At 42.6% G+C, this 19,166-nt stretch overlaps 2 protein-coding genes across 2 annotated transcripts; one reads left to right on the top strand and one right to left on the bottom strand.

The window, feature by feature from the left end:
* Positions 1–744: 744 nt before the first annotated feature.
* Positions 745–7,552, top strand: LOC118426503. Its single transcript, XM_035835950.1, has 4 exons — positions 745–853; positions 1,775–1,828; positions 2,743–2,913; positions 3,157–7,552. Exons 2-4 carry the CDS (start codon positions 1,823–1,825, stop codon positions 6,922–6,924), a joined length of 3,945 nt encoding a protein of 1,314 aa, XP_035691843.1. The 5' UTR covers positions 745–853; positions 1,775–1,822; the 3' UTR covers positions 6,925–7,552.
* A 3,667-nt stretch (positions 7,553–11,219) lies between these two features.
* Positions 11,220–14,011, bottom strand: LOC118425315. Its single transcript, XM_035834122.1, has 6 exons — positions 13,848–14,011; positions 13,360–13,474; positions 13,008–13,212; positions 12,488–12,572; positions 12,211–12,312; positions 11,220–11,423 (listed from the first exon to the last, which is right to left on the bottom strand). The coding sequence occupies exons 1-6, from the start codon at positions 13,989–13,991 to the stop codon at positions 11,220–11,222; spliced, it is 855 nt and encodes a 284-aa protein (XP_035690015.1). The 5' UTR covers positions 13,992–14,011.
* Positions 14,012–19,166: the final 5,155 nt, after the last annotated feature.

Here is a 19,166-nt window from a genome sequence, read left to right as displayed (position 1 = left end):
GTGTGTGTGTGTCTGTGTTTGTGTGTGTGTGTGTGTGTGTCTGTCTGTCTGTCTGTGTGTGTGTCCGTGCGTGCGTGTGTGTGTGCGCGCGCGCGCGCGTGTGTGTGTATGCGTGTGTGTAAACAGCACACTCCAAGATTAACAGCCCTCGGCCGTTGCCTGCTAAGTGCAATAGATTGTACACATTCTCAGTCTTTATTGTTCGTATGTAGTGCCGCTCCTCGTGAATGTAGGTTTTATATAATGTTAAGTGTATGTATGGGTGAAACATCACTCGTCCGCAGTAGACAGTACACACCCCCTAGTCACGTACTAACTTTGGTACAATCCTGCTGTAAACAAAGTGGGAGTCTTGATTTACAGGTCTGGTAGGTCACAGGGTGGAAAGGTTGCAATGATGTTACAACAGATTTGTGAGATTACAATACAGTGTATAGGGTATTTCAAAATTACTTTGAAAATGGTGGTGGGAAAATAGTTTTGGGGCCCTGTTTGCTTTCAGTGTGTGGTTCCTAAATGTGAGCTCGCCTATGACTCTATATGTATGTTACTATTATGTATGTATATGTGTGTGTTGTATGTGTGATTGTATGTGTGTGTGAGTATATGTGTGTGAGTATATGTGTGTGTGTGTGTGTGTGTGTGAGAGAGTGTGTGTCTGTGTGTGTGTGTAAAATACCCTAACACACTCTAGCATCTAATGCATTGAACTATAATTCTGCCAAAAGAAAAATATATCACAGACCAACTTGACGAGGATTTCAAGGTCAGTGGGTGTGTCCTCCATAACAAACTTATCTCGTGTTGATCAGCAGTCTACCTACCGTGTGCTTCGTGCTGAACTGCTGTCTTGGTCTGACTCTTTATTGCTCGGTGTCAACATTACATTGTGGGGTAAAGAGCGTTGTCGGGCGATAACAATGACTTTCTATGTAGCTTCATACAATGGGGTAACTAGTAGCATAGTCCAGAAAAACTTGTCTGCATGGATATCGATATTTTCTCAGTTTGACAGAATGTGGACAAAACATAGCCTCCTTTGCAGCCACTGTAAAAGGTGCAGAAACTATTTTCTCGACAGAAGAGCCTGGCCCATTTGTTGACAATTGTAAACCAGCCCCCCCCCCCCCCGCACTCCATAAAGGACTACAAAGGAGGCTAGACAAAACATGTACGTGCACAGACAGCTGCTTTAAGTTTAAGTTAGACAGCTTATTACACACGCCCAGTTATTTGGCAACGTGTCAAAAAATTCTGCAGTCTTTATGATAATTCTGTACGTGACCAACATAACACTAACCTTATTCCTTTTGCCAAAAGGGTTATGCTTGTAGTAGCATTATTCGGGAAGCTTGTTTGTGGGTGTGTTCATTCCAGGGTAAACAAAATAACTCAAGAATCGATCGATTGTCGTGAATGTTGGTAGAATTTGGGTGCCAAGACAAAGGGCTCCTAGTGGTCGTTGATGGCATTGCAGTGTAACATTTGAATTTTGGTATCTCATGTTCTGGGCATACTGTGGTCACTACATTTCAGATGTGCTCAGGCATGACAGTAAGGATTGTTGGTTTTGGTCACCAAAGGTCTCTTCTATCAACTTTACGCATGTGTATCTTGGAAGCTAAATACTGGGTAACTTAAAATGGCATGAACAGATTTTCACTATTAAGTTTACTTCAGTACTCTTTACACGTGAAATAATTAAGTCTATTTACTATATTCAAACTTAAAATTAATATATTGATTAACCTACTTTTGTCTTTTCATCATTTAGTTCGCAAAAACGTGGAACTACCCGCAACCCTACTGCTGAGTCATCAAAATGCCTGTAAGAGGCCATTGTTTCCTATAGCTAATGTTCAAGTTTTCTTCATGCACTCAATGGAGAAGTCTATGTGTTCTTGGATACCGACATTACTCGCACACAATTAAGTTTCGGACGTTTCTGCGATCGTCTGTCACCTTTGTCATGGCTACTGTCTGGTTTTACTTCTCACTGCCGCTATGTGGTGCTACTGCAGAGGGAATAATGGGAGGGAATTCTTTTCCGGAGCTGCGCAGAAAGTGCTGCTTGCCTACCCGTTCATTGATTAATATTTTAAATAATTTTTTTCCTGTGCAAATTTTGATCACAAAGGTCGAGGTTTCTGCAAAAGGGACTGAGGCATGTATATTTTTAAAATCTTGCCCAATGGTGACCTTTGGCATGCTTTGACCTTTGAGTCACCTTCATATTCAATTGGAGACATGGACTGATCCATTAGGAGAGGGGGTGAAATCCTAACATCTTGACAATCATCTGGCTGTAGCTCGTTAAAATGCCGGAGTTGAACTCGGGCTTTTTCAACCAAAACAAACCTGACAAACCCAGCTCTGCAGTGGGGGTAAAAACTAGAGGTTTGAAATTTAGGTAAATGCATGGAATGGGAAGTTCGATTTGGAATCCCCTCCCCTAATGCGGTGCCAAACGTGATGCAGTTCATACATCGGTATTGTCCTGAGGAAGGTGACAGATGATAATTGGAACTTCAGCTGGGTAAAAACACTTGATTCTGTACGAAGAACGTTGTTACCCAGTGGCTTAAGTACCTGATGAGGATATACATTCGTCTCTGAAGAATTTCTCAAACGATATGACATTGATGATTGTGTTACTGATGTAAGGAAAGGTTATTCCGATATTATCTAAAATGATTTGTGAGACTAAATAAAAAGCTAATCTTCGATTTTATGTGTTGAAAGCTGCTGTCGAACCGACCGAGAGTCAAACCGTTACCAAGGCGCAGACCTCCGCCTCCTCCACCTCAGCAGCAAATCACCCAACAGCAGCAAATCACCCAACAGACATGTGATGCCGGAGGCGGCCAGGAACAAGTCAAGGACCCAGTAAAGGAGAAAGAACTCCGCGCTAAAGTATGGACTTCTTTTTTTGTTTGTTTGATTCTTTGTTTGTAAGATTGTTTGGCTTAGATATGATTGAAGATACGTCATGCTTTCTAACAGATGACAAATCACAAAATTCCTGCTTCAAAAGTTTAAATCTTTCTTTGCAAATGGCTTGCGGCCAGTGCTATATGACTGCATTATTTTTTTTTTTTTTTCCTTTCCTTCGTTTAACTTCATATGCGTTCTTTGCTATATTATGCTTACTTACAGGCAGTTGCCCACACATTTGAGGCCCTTAAAAACCACCACCGTGTGTACAGTGTTGAAATCCTGTCCCACCACGGCGGTGACAAGGACCCCAAACCTCCCCCGGACACCATCACCATCAAAACAGGAGCCGACGGGAAAGAAGAGCTCCACCTTGGCCAACACGTCGTGCACAACTGGAACTGGGACAGAAACCCCACCAACACCCTGACGTTCAAGAAGGGAGATCTCGGCGGGCACATCGCCTTTCCGCACGACGAGAGTGTTCAGGGCTTTGGGACGATCAGAAGCGCCCTGACGTCATTCTCTGTCAAGACGACATTGAAACCTGTCACTTACGAGTGCGCGTTCTCCAGTGACGCCGGGGCGTACGTCAGAGAGGAAGGTACTGCGCTGAAGCTGGTCTGGGATGCTTCAGCAGACAAATGGAAAAACGCAACGTGGGAAAACAACGTTCTAAGCTTCACCTACGGCATAGAGGAGAGCTTGTTCATCGGACAGAAGAACTACGATGTCATCGTCAGTTTCGAGGATCTGCAGACGAAGGTGACGTACAAACCCGCAAAAGGAGACTTTTATTTCGTCCTCACCGCTGAGTTCCAGGCGGTGTTTGAACACGCGAACAGCGTAGTTCCCATCCCTTCCAATCCTCGGAGCGACGGAAAGCACGTTTTCCCGTATCAGCTAGAGTTCACCTTCAACCCTGTAGCATCCGGCTTCGACGGCGCTGTCCTGACCAAGGCGCTGGATGCAGCAACCGGTGAAGTGTACGCAGTCCAGGCAGTAGTCCAGAAGACTGTGAGTGGGATGTTCTTGATGGCAGCTCCGAACAACGAGAACTCCTTGGTCGAAGTGAGTCACGGAAGGCTGATGGTCGGTAACGAGGCCGTACCGAGTAGTAAGCAGGTTGGAGACAAAATCACCTGGGATTCCATGCCGACGCACTTGGCCGAAGCGACCGATCTCCCTCCGGCAGGCACTCTTCACTTCCCAGAAAACACCTCTGAGGTAAACCTCAGTGCTGCCACGGAAACGGCTGTAAACCCCGATACGAATGTTACAGGCTCCGCACTCCGCGCCTTCCAACCGATGTCGTTCGTCGCCATGGCATCAAGTGTGCCTCTCAACGGCGAAGACCTCTTGAACATGTCCCAGTTCAAACAGGACGGCAATGGCAACTACTACGACTACATCCAACAAGAATCGATGCAAGACTTCTACACGATCATACAGTATTACATGGACTCAGACCTCCGGGAGAAATTCATGGGAATGAACAACCCTCCAACTTTGGATGCTTCGGTCAAACAGATAGCGGACACCAACGGCAGTCCCACAGACGAACAGAAAGCAAACGGAGACGACGGAGTCGCCAGTACCTGGTACAAGACTCTCAGCGTTGCCTACCTTACCCAGGCGCTTCCTTCCATATTCGCTAGCGACGATTACGCCGGGAAGCTGAACACAGTGCGAGCAAAGCAGTGGCTGAAGACGGAGACGTCAACATCGAGTGTCTACACCGTCCAGTCTTCTGATCTGTACAAAAACCGCTGGATAGAGCACATACCGTTGACGGGCCAGTACATCGTCGATCAGCTACAAAACAAGACCACGTACGCAGCGTACATTGAACAGGATGAAATTACCTGGAAGGCAGAGATCGAAGCTACTGTCGAAGATTCTGACAACCAAGATTCGATGAAGACCATCATCGAAAGGCTGGTAACGTTGGGAAAAGGAGGAAAGTATTGGGCGTATTGGCTGTTCCGTGACCTCACCCAGCCCTCTGCTTTACAGATGCTACAGATGCTGTCTATCGGAGGGGCTGCCGCGTTGGACGGATCCGCATTCTCCAGAAGAATCCAACAGAACTGTGCAATGCTTGGCATTCTTGACAGCAGTGCCGAGTTTCAGCAGCAGTACGTCAAAGTCATCCAGATATTCCAGCTCACCAACATCCTGCCACAGCTCCTGGACTTCAGTGGCGACATGACACACTACAGCTATGCTGTCATGGAGATTCTACAGGCATTCCAGGAAAAGTACATCGACAGCACAGACCCACAGATGCAAGATGCAGCTAAAGAAATCGCGGCCAATATGAGCCAGCATGCCGTTGAAGATCTGCTCTCCGTGTTGCAAGTATCAGCAGCACAGATGAAGTCCGACTACAGTCTGTCCAAGCTATTGAAGTCATTAGACTTTGATAAAGTCCCGCTGGGAAAAGTGCTGGGAAAATTGGTGACAGGCGCAGCACTCTCTGCCGGGATAATGATGTTCTACTTCGGAGTCCTAGACTGGAGCCAACTTAACACCACAGACAAGGTGCAAGTGGTCAGCCAAGGGGCGGTGCTGTTTACAGAGGTAGCCGGTGGAATATTAAAGAGAGGAGCCTCCATTTATGAGCTGTGGGGCTCGGAAGCCATGGGCTGGAAGAATGCCGGTAAGATTCTCCTGACTGGCGACTGCCAGGAGTCCATGACCCGAGCTTCCAACGGTTTCTCCAAGTGGCTGCTGCAGAGGAAAGGGCAGGTGGAAGTCGGAGTGGATGCTGCAGCTGCTTCCGAAGAGGCCATCGTGGCAGGTGAAGAAGACATGACCTTAATGCAGAACTTGTTCGGGCGGAACATGGAGGAGTTCATGGCCACGCGATTCGGGGCAGCGGTCGCCATCCTGGGGCTGGTCTTCGGTGCCATAGCCCTCAGCAGGTCGCAATCGAAGCTGGAAGAGGTGGGAAATGCCCTTGGCGTCACTGCATCAGCGCTGCAGCTCTGCGCAACAATGGGAGCCTGGCTGCTGCCGGAAACCGTGGCCGGAGTCGAGGCAGCAACGATCTGCTCCTGCCTGGGGGCTCTTGCAATCGCAGCGGCTATCGTAGGAGTCATCATACTCGTCATAGCCATGAAGGAGCACCACGCAACTCCCATAGAAACTTTTGCGAAAAACCAAGCAAAGGCCGCCGGCCTGTACATGGAATACGGGGCAGACATCGACAGCTTCCAGAAGTATCAACCAACTGGCGAGTTGGAGAAGGAGGGAGTCAGTCTCCTTATGGGGGGCTCCTCAAGCCAGTACATGAAGTTTAGCCTGGACGGGACTTTGGCTCTTGCAGAGACAACGAATGGCCCCGACACCGTCTTCTATCTCATAACCGACGCCTACGGTCGCGCCAAGTTCATAGCCAACTTGCCGAACGCAGACAATTCGGCGATCGAATCCAAGGTTCTGACAATAGACGGAACGGGAAGCCTGTCAGGGGCGAGTCTGTTGACTGGAAGCTCAGCCGACCAGCAACTTTGGGTCGCTGAGATCCAGGGGTCGGTGAATCGTGACAGCGACGACCATTTGCAGTCCGCCTCCTTCAAGTTCTACAGCTACTACTGGTACAAGAACCACAGTAAGAAGTATTACCTGGGAGAGTCGAACAACGTCCCGTCGGCGTCGGAGTCCAACCAGCAGGAGTGGACGGTCAGCATGGCCTCGACCAAGCCGGTCGGGCTCAGCATGGACAACATCATTCTCTACACCTACCAGAATGACCAAACGTTCCAACCGACCCTCCTGAACCCAGGCAGTGACTCCAAGACGTGGTCCATCAGCCCCGCCCTGCCAGACTTCATGGAGCTGGACACGTCCACCGGTGCGGTCTCCCAGAAGAGCGGGACGACACCTACCGTCACCGCCTCGAGCACCTACACCCTGACTGTGGAGAACAAGCTCGGGTCGTCATCCACAACATTCACGTTCGAAGTGCAAAAATTAACTTTCTAGACAAGCTAAAGGAGAAATGGCCTTCCTCTGTCCGTTAAGTACACAATACTTGGCTGGGTGGCTTGGTGTCATTGATAGCAGCAATCTTTCATATAGTACAGTATCATATAGTCACATAGTATTATGGAAGCTACTCATACCCATCTTTGAACTTATAAGTTACCTACATTTTCCATTTCACATTGATTCAAAGATGTATGAAATAAAGGATATAAGTGGCATAGTGTCTTGGTGAAGGTTGCTTTTCAATATTGAAGTACTACTAGATACATAAAGGTAGATCAAGATACATCGGTTATAGGTTGATATTTACAATGTACGGCATTTTGAGAACAAGTAACGTGTATGTAAGGTATTGGGTTGCATCTTTATTTTTTCCTAATACCTATGCAAAAAAGAACAATCCAATATTGTATTGAAGCATTTATCGTTATACTATATATATATATATATACTTAAAAGTGATTTTGTTCTGTCTCTCTTAAATTTCACCAATGTTGTATCTTCTTCTGTGAGCACTATACAGCAGATGACTGCACACCACACGCCTTCGTACCAATATCCTTGCGGGACTGAAAAAATGACAAAAACAGAGAAAGACACGAGGACACGGCCTTGACACAACAACAGCAATGATTACCTCCATGAAATGTCATGGAATGGAGGTTATATTTTCTGTTATGTGTCTCTGTCTGTGTAGATGATTACTCAAGAACGGCTGGATGGATTGGTTTCATACTTGTTGTGTTGGTGGGGTGTGATGAAAGCTCGAATCGATGAGATTTTGGGAGCCGTATCTGTCGTTATAATCGATGTAATAATATCAGAAATCACCCCTATATCTGCGAAATATTGGAACAGGCATGTCCCCGGTGACGTATGTAGGTCAGGTAATTAATCACCCGTGGGCCAAGTAGCCAGCAGCTAACAGTTGGCAGTTGCGGCCAGGCAGCTGCTGTGATTAATGACAGTCTGGGCATAAGTGAAACAGGGCTCTGAATCCAAAATACACTTCAACTGTGGTTTGAAAAATAACCAGCCAGCAGTAAGTTCAAACTAAAACTTCACTGTACCTACAGTTTGTAATTCTATGTCTGTATGTGCCTTCAGGTCAATAAGTAAAGCTGCCCTTAACCATATTAACATCATAGATATGTGGCAGTATGAAAAACTAAGATGCATTGTAATTATCACACTTTGCATTGATTATGCAAATTAGGCCCTTATTTGCATGAATGATATCTGTACATGTTCCACCTTCCATATATAACATATCTTACATTTATCAAGGTCCTATTGTGGAACACATTGTAATAGTAGGAGATCCTCATTATAAATGCTAATCAACTATTAATTTCTATAAATTGCATACTTCTGCAGGTAAGACGTAAAGATCTCGGACTAAAGTTTGCCAAATCCCTTCTTCTTTCTAACTTTCCCAACTTCCTCCCACCACACCGCTATGAGGCACATAGTATAACCTCATAATGCTGACAACCTTAGACAGTTTATATGCCAAACATCACGCTTCAGGAACGCCACGCTACCATATGCCGTCGACCTTTTAAACACACATTACACAATTAAGTGTCACATTTTAACAATTACTTATCAGATGGACATTCTCTGTGTCATTAAATGAATACACCACTTCTTTCCCATAACATTTATAACCATTACTCTCAAATACAACCGACCATAAACATACATACCATCCACAAAAAAGCAATAAATATTTCATGGGGGTATGAGGTCCCCGAACTCTAGTTTTATATAAATTTAGTTGCGTGCCTTATATGTACTTTAATAATGTGCAAGTTACATGCTTTCCTCATACAGTAGAAGCCGCTTAATTGTACGGCCTATTTACCAGTGAATTTCGTGCAGTTATCCGGCTGGTGCAATAATGCGAAGTTATCTAGCTTGATCGCACGGGTTTGGGATTTAGGGATTGCGTGCAATTAACAGAAGTGTGCGTTAATCCGTTGTGCAATTAACTGGCACCTACTGTATAGCATATCACTATGGCTTCTACCTGGCCAAGTTAATCACATTATATACTAGTTATCATGGTAAATTGGACTTGTCTATATCTTTTACATATTAGTAAGTAAACGTGTAAGTAAAAGTAATTAGTGTCAGGTCGCAATCTAAATGTGGCTCATAAAGAATAATTCTAAGGAGAGTATAAGAATCGTATTGCTGGCTATACTTTCTTCATGTGATCCATTCTTGTAACAAAGAACTGGTGTTTGATATGTAATCTATGTAGTCAAGCTATAATATCAAGTTTCGTTTACATCGCTGTTTGAACTCTGGGATGAAATGTTGGAGGTTATGGAAATGTTTTTCTTGTACTTTGATATTGATGAGGCTGTATCTTTTAAATAGACAGAAGCACAAGTCAGAACAATATAACAATAACCATATGTATCTGGTGTAGAAAAATCGTTTCTATTAGCATACTGTTTAGAATTGTGAGGACATTCTATCACTTGAAATGCATATATGGTTTTTGTTCGGTAGCCAATGCAAACAAGTTGGAATCCTAGACTGAATCGTCAACATGCATTGCAGGAATATCGTTAGAGGAATGGTAAAATGTGGTGCATGTTAGGCTTTGGCGGGATTCTAGAATTGTTAATTACCAAACTTATAAAGCATTATTCCACATAGCATGTATTTCTTTACTTTGATATACGGGATATACTCTTTTAGAAGAGCAAAATATTTAGTTCCTCTGATGATCTTCTTGTAAAGCCAGGACAAGATGCCAGCTTGTCTGTAGTATATTTTCGTTTTTAAATCTTCATTGTCATGAGTTACAAAATTTGCTGTACTCGACAATTCTATATTGATATCAGGTGTTGATGATTAGAATTCATAGTCAGCTTTGAAATTGATATTTTCTGTACATTGAAACAAGGTATTCAGTTATACTTACTACAAGGTTCATAAGGTATACATCTGTATTACATGAAAAGGAACAAATGCAAATAGACATTACGTTCCAAAATCCCATGTCTAAGAGATTTTTTTTGCATCTGGTGTATCCCTCAATCCTGTGTCCTAGAATGTTACCAAGTCTCCAATTTACCATTACATGTAGGTAATATTAATTTCATTATATGATTATAACACTGGAGTGTGCATCAATTTTCGTTCATTTCCAAAACAAAGTCGACCATATTGTCCATCGTACAATGCAGCTGCAAAATGATCCAATATATGCTGTGAATTGCAAAAAATATTGGAAAACGATGCTACTGTCGAAAATGTCAAAATCAATTCCAAAGTCAAAGAGAAAGAACCTTCCTGACCACGTATATTTCAAACTTTTATTTTTGCCAACCATTTTTTCTTCGCACGCTCGCATGCAGTTATTGGGGTTCCCAGAGGATATCATCCATCTAATCAAATCAACATGGCCTTACTGTCAAGAATGCTGTTTGCCTCATACTGCTGACATCAACAACGGATAATAATTATATAACTCACTAATGTTCCACTAACTGTCCAATATGCAGTACGCCTTGTCTTCAAGTTTCCATGTCCGCGGATAAAGGTGAACTAGCGTAACATCACAATCCAAGTCATCCAACACACAATAACATGATCAGATATAATATTAATATCTGTCGGCTTACGGGTCACACAGGATATGTATTTCTAAAGGACTAATAGGTCACTGACAAGAAAATATGCCCCGAAGGACTTGTGGGCGTCTTGCATTGACTTAATATAATAGACCTGTGACACCTCCTAGCAGAGTTTGTAAGAGCTACAGTGAGTGAGAGTTGCTGTTTTTAGGTTCCGTGGGGCTATTGAGACATGTTTTTATACAATTATCATTTTATTTCTTTAAACAAAGTCAAGTTTATGGACCTATCACGTCACAATCCAAGTTCGTGGCCCACGTCATTAAACCAGGTAAAAGTACATGGCAAAACTGAAAAATCTTCAACTGCAAAATCTTGAACATCTGTTCGGTTCAGTGAAATATTACATCTTATCGGCGTTTCAGATATATTTGAAATAGTAAAAGCAACAAAAACAGAGAATATCTTCCAAAATCGTTAGCTAGTGTCATACTATATCTAGCCGCCTGTACACGTACAATATGTCTGTAGTGCGTACAATAATCAAACATTATATGGTACATATATGTATATATGAATGCATATCTCAAGCTTAAAACGAAACACAGTTTTCTAAGTGTCTTAAATCTGCGGTATTCTATAAGGCCAAATCTTTTTGGCTTGCTGTAATGGCAATTTCTCGACAGAAAGGAATACTCAGTCGATCTGGCTTATATCGACTTCATTGACTCTATACTGAGCATGTGCTACCTTCTTCTGACCGCGTCTTCGATACCATGACACTGAAAAAGAAACCACAGCATGTAGTATGATCAGGATGAGCACGACAGAGCCAAGAACCGACCCCACCACGATGGAGGCGATGTCTGAAGCATCATTGTTGACGATGGCGCCTGGCGTCTGAAAAAAAGTAATGATTAACTTTAGTTTAAAACAAATGTGATAAAATGTCAGTCAGAAGTGTTCCCCATTACACACCACACTGTCATTGATTTATTTGCATATCCAGAAGGCTACCAGTCTGTACAAATACATTGCTAGCGCTAGTATTCTTACAAACAAAAATAACATCAGTGTCCTAGATACAACAAAACAAAACAATAAATAAGGAATTTCTATTTGCAATGAAAAGTATGTTCTTACCATATCTATTAGTTGACCTTCCGTCTGAGGATCTGGTGACACGGACGCCATGGTAGTTTTCCCTGTTGTTGTTGTTGTTGGGAATGGGATGTAAAAGTCAACAGCGCATTGTCCAACATTTCCGTCCATGTCGGATACCGTGATTGTGACGGATGGATTGCAGCAATTCGACCTTGTTGAAGGAACAGAAGGTGTCTTGCATTAATCTTTGGTCTAAGTATCTTTAAGATGAATTTTCCCATAATCATAATTTGGTTAAGACTGGCCATCGTTTTAGCAAGACACAATGAAGCCATGATGTCTACATTACTCAAATGATTCAAACCTTCTAATGTCCGTTTATGATTATGTTAAGTTTTGTAACTTCAATAGCTTACATTTTACAGAATTATGTAAGCATGTATTGCATGTACCTGTAAGTTACATTGATGGTAGTTTTTGAAATCCCCTCCGGAAAATCTTCATATGCCAACACTCCTTGGTCAGTAGGGGATGTCGTGAGGCGGAAGATTCCAGAGACTTCATCACGGACATCTACACTAACCGACCAGTTGTAGTTCCCGCATATAGACAGATGCTGTTGTTCCAAAGAGCAGTTCTTAGAGATGTCTTGGATGATACAGGATGGTGGTACAAAATCGGGGACCTTTGCAGAGGGCAAAAATTTAATTAAAAGTAATCCTGCAAACTGTAGGGCGACCGCAAAAAGTGTGGGTCGACGTCTCTGTACGATGATTCACACTGCATGTAAATAATACACATTTTCACAGAAAACAAATATAGATACAGAAATTGACTGCTGGCGCGTTTAAAAAACTCACATCTGTTGATCTTGCTTCCACAGAAACCCTGAGTACAATGGAGTTGAATGATCCATCGTCTCCAGAGACCAGTAAAGTGGTGATGCTGAAACAAGTCGTATCAAAAAATATCAAAACTCTGCCCGTCCGTACGTTGACCCTGTGCAGACCTGGCCTTTTTCGGGATTCTTGGGTGAGGCTCATTCACCCCGCCCTTGTAACTTCCAAACGGCATAATTTATGATCACTAAGTCTGTAGCGGATGGTGTACATGTAAATTTTAGCCACTCCTGCAATTATGGTATCGTTGTGACGTAGTATGGCGTAATTATGACGACATTGATGCGATTTTATTGGCCGTTTCATCTAAACAGAATTCCTAGGATCCTGTAATACCTATGACGTAATGTTTATTTAGCTATCTTTAGGAATACACCTAAACAACCATGGTCGACCGGTCATGATACTAGTGCGGCATCATTACACAGCAAAACCACACTACAAAGTAACGAAGGTTCAATAAGAATAAAATGCTTTATACCTTGTGCTTCCGATTGAAGAGTTTGCCGGAGCCGCGAATGTTACAAGCACAGTCGTGTTCTCGCCAAATGGCAGACTGACAACAGCTGGCTCCACTCCGCGCACCAGGCCAGCATCGTCACTAACATTCAGTCTGAAGACGTTTAAGTTCCCATGATTCATGATGAGAACAGGGACGGTGAGTTGGCCTCCTGGAAATAGCTGGCCTGGACAATGAAAAAAAATTCAGTTGATCAACCAACGTCTACCAACTGCGATTTAAAAAGAATGCCTCTGCTTATACCGATTCCCTTCTCTAATATGTAGTGAACCAACCAACCGCGTGACATTGTGATGATGCAAAGTATACTTACCTTGTGTACCAGGCAATGTTTCCACCGAGAAGTACTGTGGCTGAATCCATGCCATATCTATCCTTTGTAACGTAAAGTTATTTCTATCGGTCCCCTTTACGCCTATCCGGAACGACTGTAAGGCACAACAAAGAAATAATAATAATAACAAATTACAAACATCATATCATATCATATATACAAATATACAAATATGTTAATATGTACTATACATAAATGTGATAAATATGTACGTTAAAGATATACACTTCTACATTTTGTCATTAATACAGTCTTCTTCAGATTGTCTGTAAATTAAGAAAAGAGGGCACAAATACAGGTATATGAAACACTGGAGTTTATAATTATATAACTGTTAAAATTTTTAAGAGGACATAACGATACTGCGAAAAACAGAATTTCTTTCATTTTCCAGTACAACAGTTTCTCTTTTTCCATAACGCTAATGCTTCATCCTATAATATATATCGTATATTGAATGCTCATACCTGAGATGACAGTAAAATAGTAGCCGAGTATTTCGTCCCAGAAATACCGGCCCTTGACTGCAGTGGGGATGCGATTATCTCAGTGCCAGCTCTGTCGAACAGTACAACCTGTTGAAGCCTATCCAGGTTTTCTTCAGCCGTCATCTGGATGATAACTGTTGTGTTTAAACCTATGAGAGTTTGGACATTACAAAAAGTTTAATAATCAAAGTCAGTCATTTTTAATGAAAAATGTCATTGTATCAACATGTACAATGTGCTACATATTAGAATTGACCAGTTTGGAAAACTAATAGTCATACAATATAGCGACACATACTGATTACTGTACGACTTCCTTCTGTCGTTACTTTGGGAACGAAGGTACTACAAAGTGTAATGGAGGTTGTACCTGCCATGGGGCGTCCTTCTATTGGTAGCAGGACACCGTTCCTTTCAGAGACGAACTGGTACGAGAAGTCCATGCTGCTCTTACCGGAAACATCCATATTGTACGCCTGAGAATCTGCAATTGCGAAGAAACAACGCAGAATTTCAGATGAGAGACAGTGGTTAATCCAGGACATAGTAACTGTAGTATTTACCTTGCGATAAGCACGAAATACCAAAATCTTAGTAGGATACAAAGACGCGAAATTGACCTGTCAGATGTATCCGCCATGTCCCCGGCTGTGGGTTCTGCACACGGTACACTAGGTTCCTGTTTACGCTGACTACGATCTCGGAGGAGACATCGGAGGCTGGGACATGAATCGTACCTGAAATTCGAAATATCAAGTATTGCCATTTACACAGGTTGGATTTTTATTTATCTACATTTTTTCTGCAAAAGCAATTTTGTGATTTCTTCGGGAAAGTCTCCATAGATCTAGAAAGTTTAACGAATCTGTTTCACTCACTCACTCACTCACTCACTCACTCACTCACTCACTCACTCACTCACTCACTCACTCACTCACTCACTCACTCACTCACTCACTCACTCACTCACTCACTCACTCACTCTAGGCGACAGAAGGTCTATTTCACTAGTTCGATTCAGTTTCGAAAGTTGACCCCTAAGCCTACCTAATCGCTATAAATGAAAAGTATGTGAAAAGTGACATTGGGTTTCATGGTATGTATTTTACACGCGCCGAAACGTATCAATAACAATGCATACTTATTCGTACCTTCAGGGGTGTACGTAATCAGCGATGGTGTAGTGATGTTCCCTACCACAGACACAATGAACTCTAGAAGAAAGGAATCGACGAAAACCGGTATTTCACGTCCATTCCCAGCGGGAACTACGGCCTTGAAAAGCGATACAGGCGCTGAGTTAGAGACTGACACCCCGATAACAGCCGTCAACTCGTCGATGTCTTCTTTGTCTCCCTCAAGCACAGTACCGCCGGACAGTTCAGCCAAATCCGTGAACCAGGAACTGACGGTTTTGTCAGTCTTGCCTGTGTGGCACAATGCATTTGGCTTATTCCGTTGTAGGCTTATAACCAGCAAGTAACCAAAATGATGCTAAGTAATCAGATACCTTTAGAAATCATAAAAATTTGGCAAAGAAATTCAACCTGAGCTATAAGGGGTAAATATTTTATAATGCATCTATCCCCCAGGCTAACATATGCATATCAATAGTTATATTTTATTTAAAACTTACCATTCATTCCAAGAGTTTCCTTATATGGTCTTGTTAGAAGGACGTCAACAGCAACTCTCTTCTCCTGTAGCAAGGCCAAGGCTCTGTCGTTCTTCTCCAAATCGCTGGGGGCGCTGTCAGTCTGAATGTATACCCTAGACCCAGTTGACAAATACCTGACAGCCTCTTCGATGGCACTTATGACACAAGCACGCCCTGGTGCGGGCGAGGCCGTGTACTTGAGCTTCTCCAGTAAGGAAAGTAGAATGTCCAAACCCTCACCATTGTAAAGGGTAGTAACACCTATCCATGTTGGAAACGCAGGCTGTTAGAAAATCTACCCTTTCAAAATGTAGATGTAAAATGTTTACATATTTTTGCCATTATGCTTGCTACCGAATAAACCCTGTTCCTGCGACATGCAAGATAAACATTTTCAACAATAAACAGCTGGGAGCCGCCAATTACTATTGAGCGTTAACAATACACTTCGATAAATATACTAGGTTATACGTCATAAGCGACAGCATGGAACCAAAAAGATAGGCCTGCATTTCATGTCTTCGTCTATGCCTTCGATCGAGACTTCTTAGCCCGACTTCTTCACCTTATATAGTATTAAAAAAACTTTACTTGAGGTAGCTACATCTACCCGTTTCAACAGAAACTTATTCAACATTCGTTCAACAGAATCTATTCAACTGATTGACAAAAAAACTTACCTTTGTCATCAAATACCACAAGAACGTAGCATTCCGTTGACGGAGAATTTGCCTTCCAGAGAGCACGTTTTAAGGCGTCAACAGTATTCGCCATCGACATTGTTGTTTGAAGAACGAATGCTAGAGATTCACCAGAACTCGCGCATCGTGAGAAATGCTGATCAGTTCCTGATGTCACATTACGAGATACAACACATCCCACATACTGACTTTGTTCAACACTTCCACTCATTAAGCCAACATGAAAACACGCAACGATTAGAAATACTATGACCTCCATTGTACACAAGAAAAGAAAACAACAGACCACAACACACTGTATGCACCGAGTATTTTTGCCGTTTTCCTCTTCAGCTTAAAGCCTGCGAAAAATATGTTGCATTCAATTGGTCCGTTCTCATTAGTGCGAGTGTGTAAATAACGTTGTATTGTGAACAACTTTTTTTGCAATGTTTTGCTCAACAATAATATAAACAACCATTTGATTATGGAAAAGTGCTAAATAATACCTTAACTGCTTGTTTAGTGGTTGCTGAGATTGTCGACACAATGTGTACCCTAACAACCAGTATGGCGGTTGAACTCGCATTTTAAGGAATCTTATGAAATAAGTACTACTTTTATGGGAAAAAAATCACGGTTCACCATGTGAAAAATGTACTAATCTCATGTGATGTGCAGTCTTTTATGCAAACCCGACGACCGCTGCCTAGGTCACGTGACAAAGCGGGAAATTAAAAATTGCGGCGGAAAATACGAGGTGACGCACTAGAAAGAGGAAGCTAACAGTGGCTTACCAAACGTAGCGGTCGGTTCGTTTTGCAATAATATACTGAGTCGTGTGATTTTATAGAATTCGGACGGATTTTATGAAATCCATGCAAATGCTTAGGATTGGACATATAGTCTAATTGTAAAAATCTAGTAAACAAAGACATTGGTGAAAATGATAGTTGGAGGTTAGGAGCATATCTAAATCTTAAAGGATTTTGTGCTGGAGCCTTATTGATGCCCATGTCAACTATACTGCTTTACTTAAGGCATTTGGTTGCTAATGATGATATGAATAATAAAAAAAACTCCGTTTTGCTGTAATTTCAAGACAAATCGACAGGTGGCTGTCAGCGCAGGGACATGCTGGGCCGAGTCTTTCGTAACGTTACTGGTGTAAAATAGATAAAACGCCTTTCTCAGATCATACGGCGTCGTTGTTGATAAGCTTTGCGGCAGATATGTAAAAAAAACACGGATAGATATTGTAAAGCTACAAACAAACACTACTTCAAAAGCGGCCATGTCGATGTTCTCTCACCACTCCGTGTTGGCAGCATAATATTTACCCAGAACAAACATGACCGTCGTTTCCTGGTGGGACAGGACCGTACCGCTCGCAGTCAGCTGCACGTTTCTCCATTCGGGCATTCAAAGGTCATGGCCGTTCATCTGACAGTTCAGGATACGTTATCAATTAGTTTACCCCAATATAGTTCCACAAGCAAAGTTTTTACGAGGAAGTGAAGAAAAATCTTCATCTTTGGTTCCAAAGGAATGATTCTGTCATCGTTATAAACACAGATACGCGCTCTTCCCTACTCTCTCTCGCTATTTTCAGAATTGCAAAATTTGCGAAATTTGGGGAAATGGAAAAAAAAATTCAGGCAGCAAATTGGCATCTACTTCTGTTCGTGGGTGTCTGTAGGCGATATTCGACAACATTCGACAAATTTTGTCTTCAGTTATATTATCCACGCTAAGCTGATTGTTGATTTTTCTAATTATTCAAAGGTCGAAGTAGAGTTAAGAGCTTTGTGGGTAAGTCCATGTGAGCTACCAATCACGCGGCACGCGTACATGTACACCTGTTCGCCTTCGAGCTCTTTTACGAGAAAGCAATCGCTGCAGCTATGTTTTTCTCCTTAATCTTAATCTTTGATCCGTTAGAGAATGAATTAGTATAACAGATCTAAACGTGTACTGACAGGGCAGGGCGGTGATAGTTCCCTGTTCAATGTAATATCGTGTATCTACTAACAGTAGATGATAAGGTTTGTGATCCTTCTTGAAACGCACTTTTACTTCGACAATTTGTGACTTATATTGATCTATTGTCTGACAAAGAAAGGCCTTACTTCTTCCAAGGCGACATGAGCTTTGGTCTTCAAGAGGCACTAAATGTGCATCGATCTGTCTGGACGACTTTGTAATGTACCGTCAATACACAAAATTATAATAACATGTGTTTCACATTTTTGTCCTCGTGAGCAAACATGTTTTATTGTACCAGACTGAACTTTACCTCCTGGCATTTGAGGTGCACGTTATTCTGTTTAGCCGTTGATCTGTGAACTCGCCGTCAAGATAACAGAAATGGTAGCATACATAAGTCACTGTAAACCAGGCTGGATAATGCACACGACTGACGAAAATCATGAGAGTAGAACTCCTTGCGATCGCAGTACTGATGGCCTTCACAGGTACGTCGCTACTCAGAAATCAATTAAGGCATTGTATTTTCAACCGTCCGAAGGAAGACAAATTCCATGATATGACAATTATGTTATATACCTAATGCATTGACACAGAAAATCTCTCCTTTCGTTACCCATGTCTAACCCCATAATTCCCCACCCTGTAGGTGCCACCGCTGCCATTTCCAGATGGACCATTTGGTTCGACATCAGTGACCCCATCGCCGGCCACGACACCGAACTGCTGGCAGACATATACGGGTTATACCCGAGTTTGGTCTGTCTGTCACCACTACTCATCCAGGCGGAGACTACAGTAGGCGTACCGGCCTTGGACACCAACCAGGTCCTGCGTACTTTTGACGTAAACCTGGGACTGGAATGTTACGACTCTGACCAGCCTGGCTATCCGTTCTCTCAGCCGTGTGAAGACTACAGGGTCGGATTTTTCTGTCAGGAAGGTAGGACATTTCATACCTTTTCAACATGTACT

Source organism: Branchiostoma floridae, chromosome 11, assembly GCF_000003815.2.
Source record: "Branchiostoma floridae strain S238N-H82 chromosome 11, Bfl_VNyyK, whole genome shotgun sequence".
Lineage (NCBI taxonomy): Eukaryota > Metazoa > Chordata > Leptocardii > Amphioxiformes > Branchiostomatidae > Branchiostoma > Branchiostoma floridae.
Note: the sequence above shows the minus strand (reverse complement) of the source record. Positions and strands in the feature narration are given on the sequence as shown.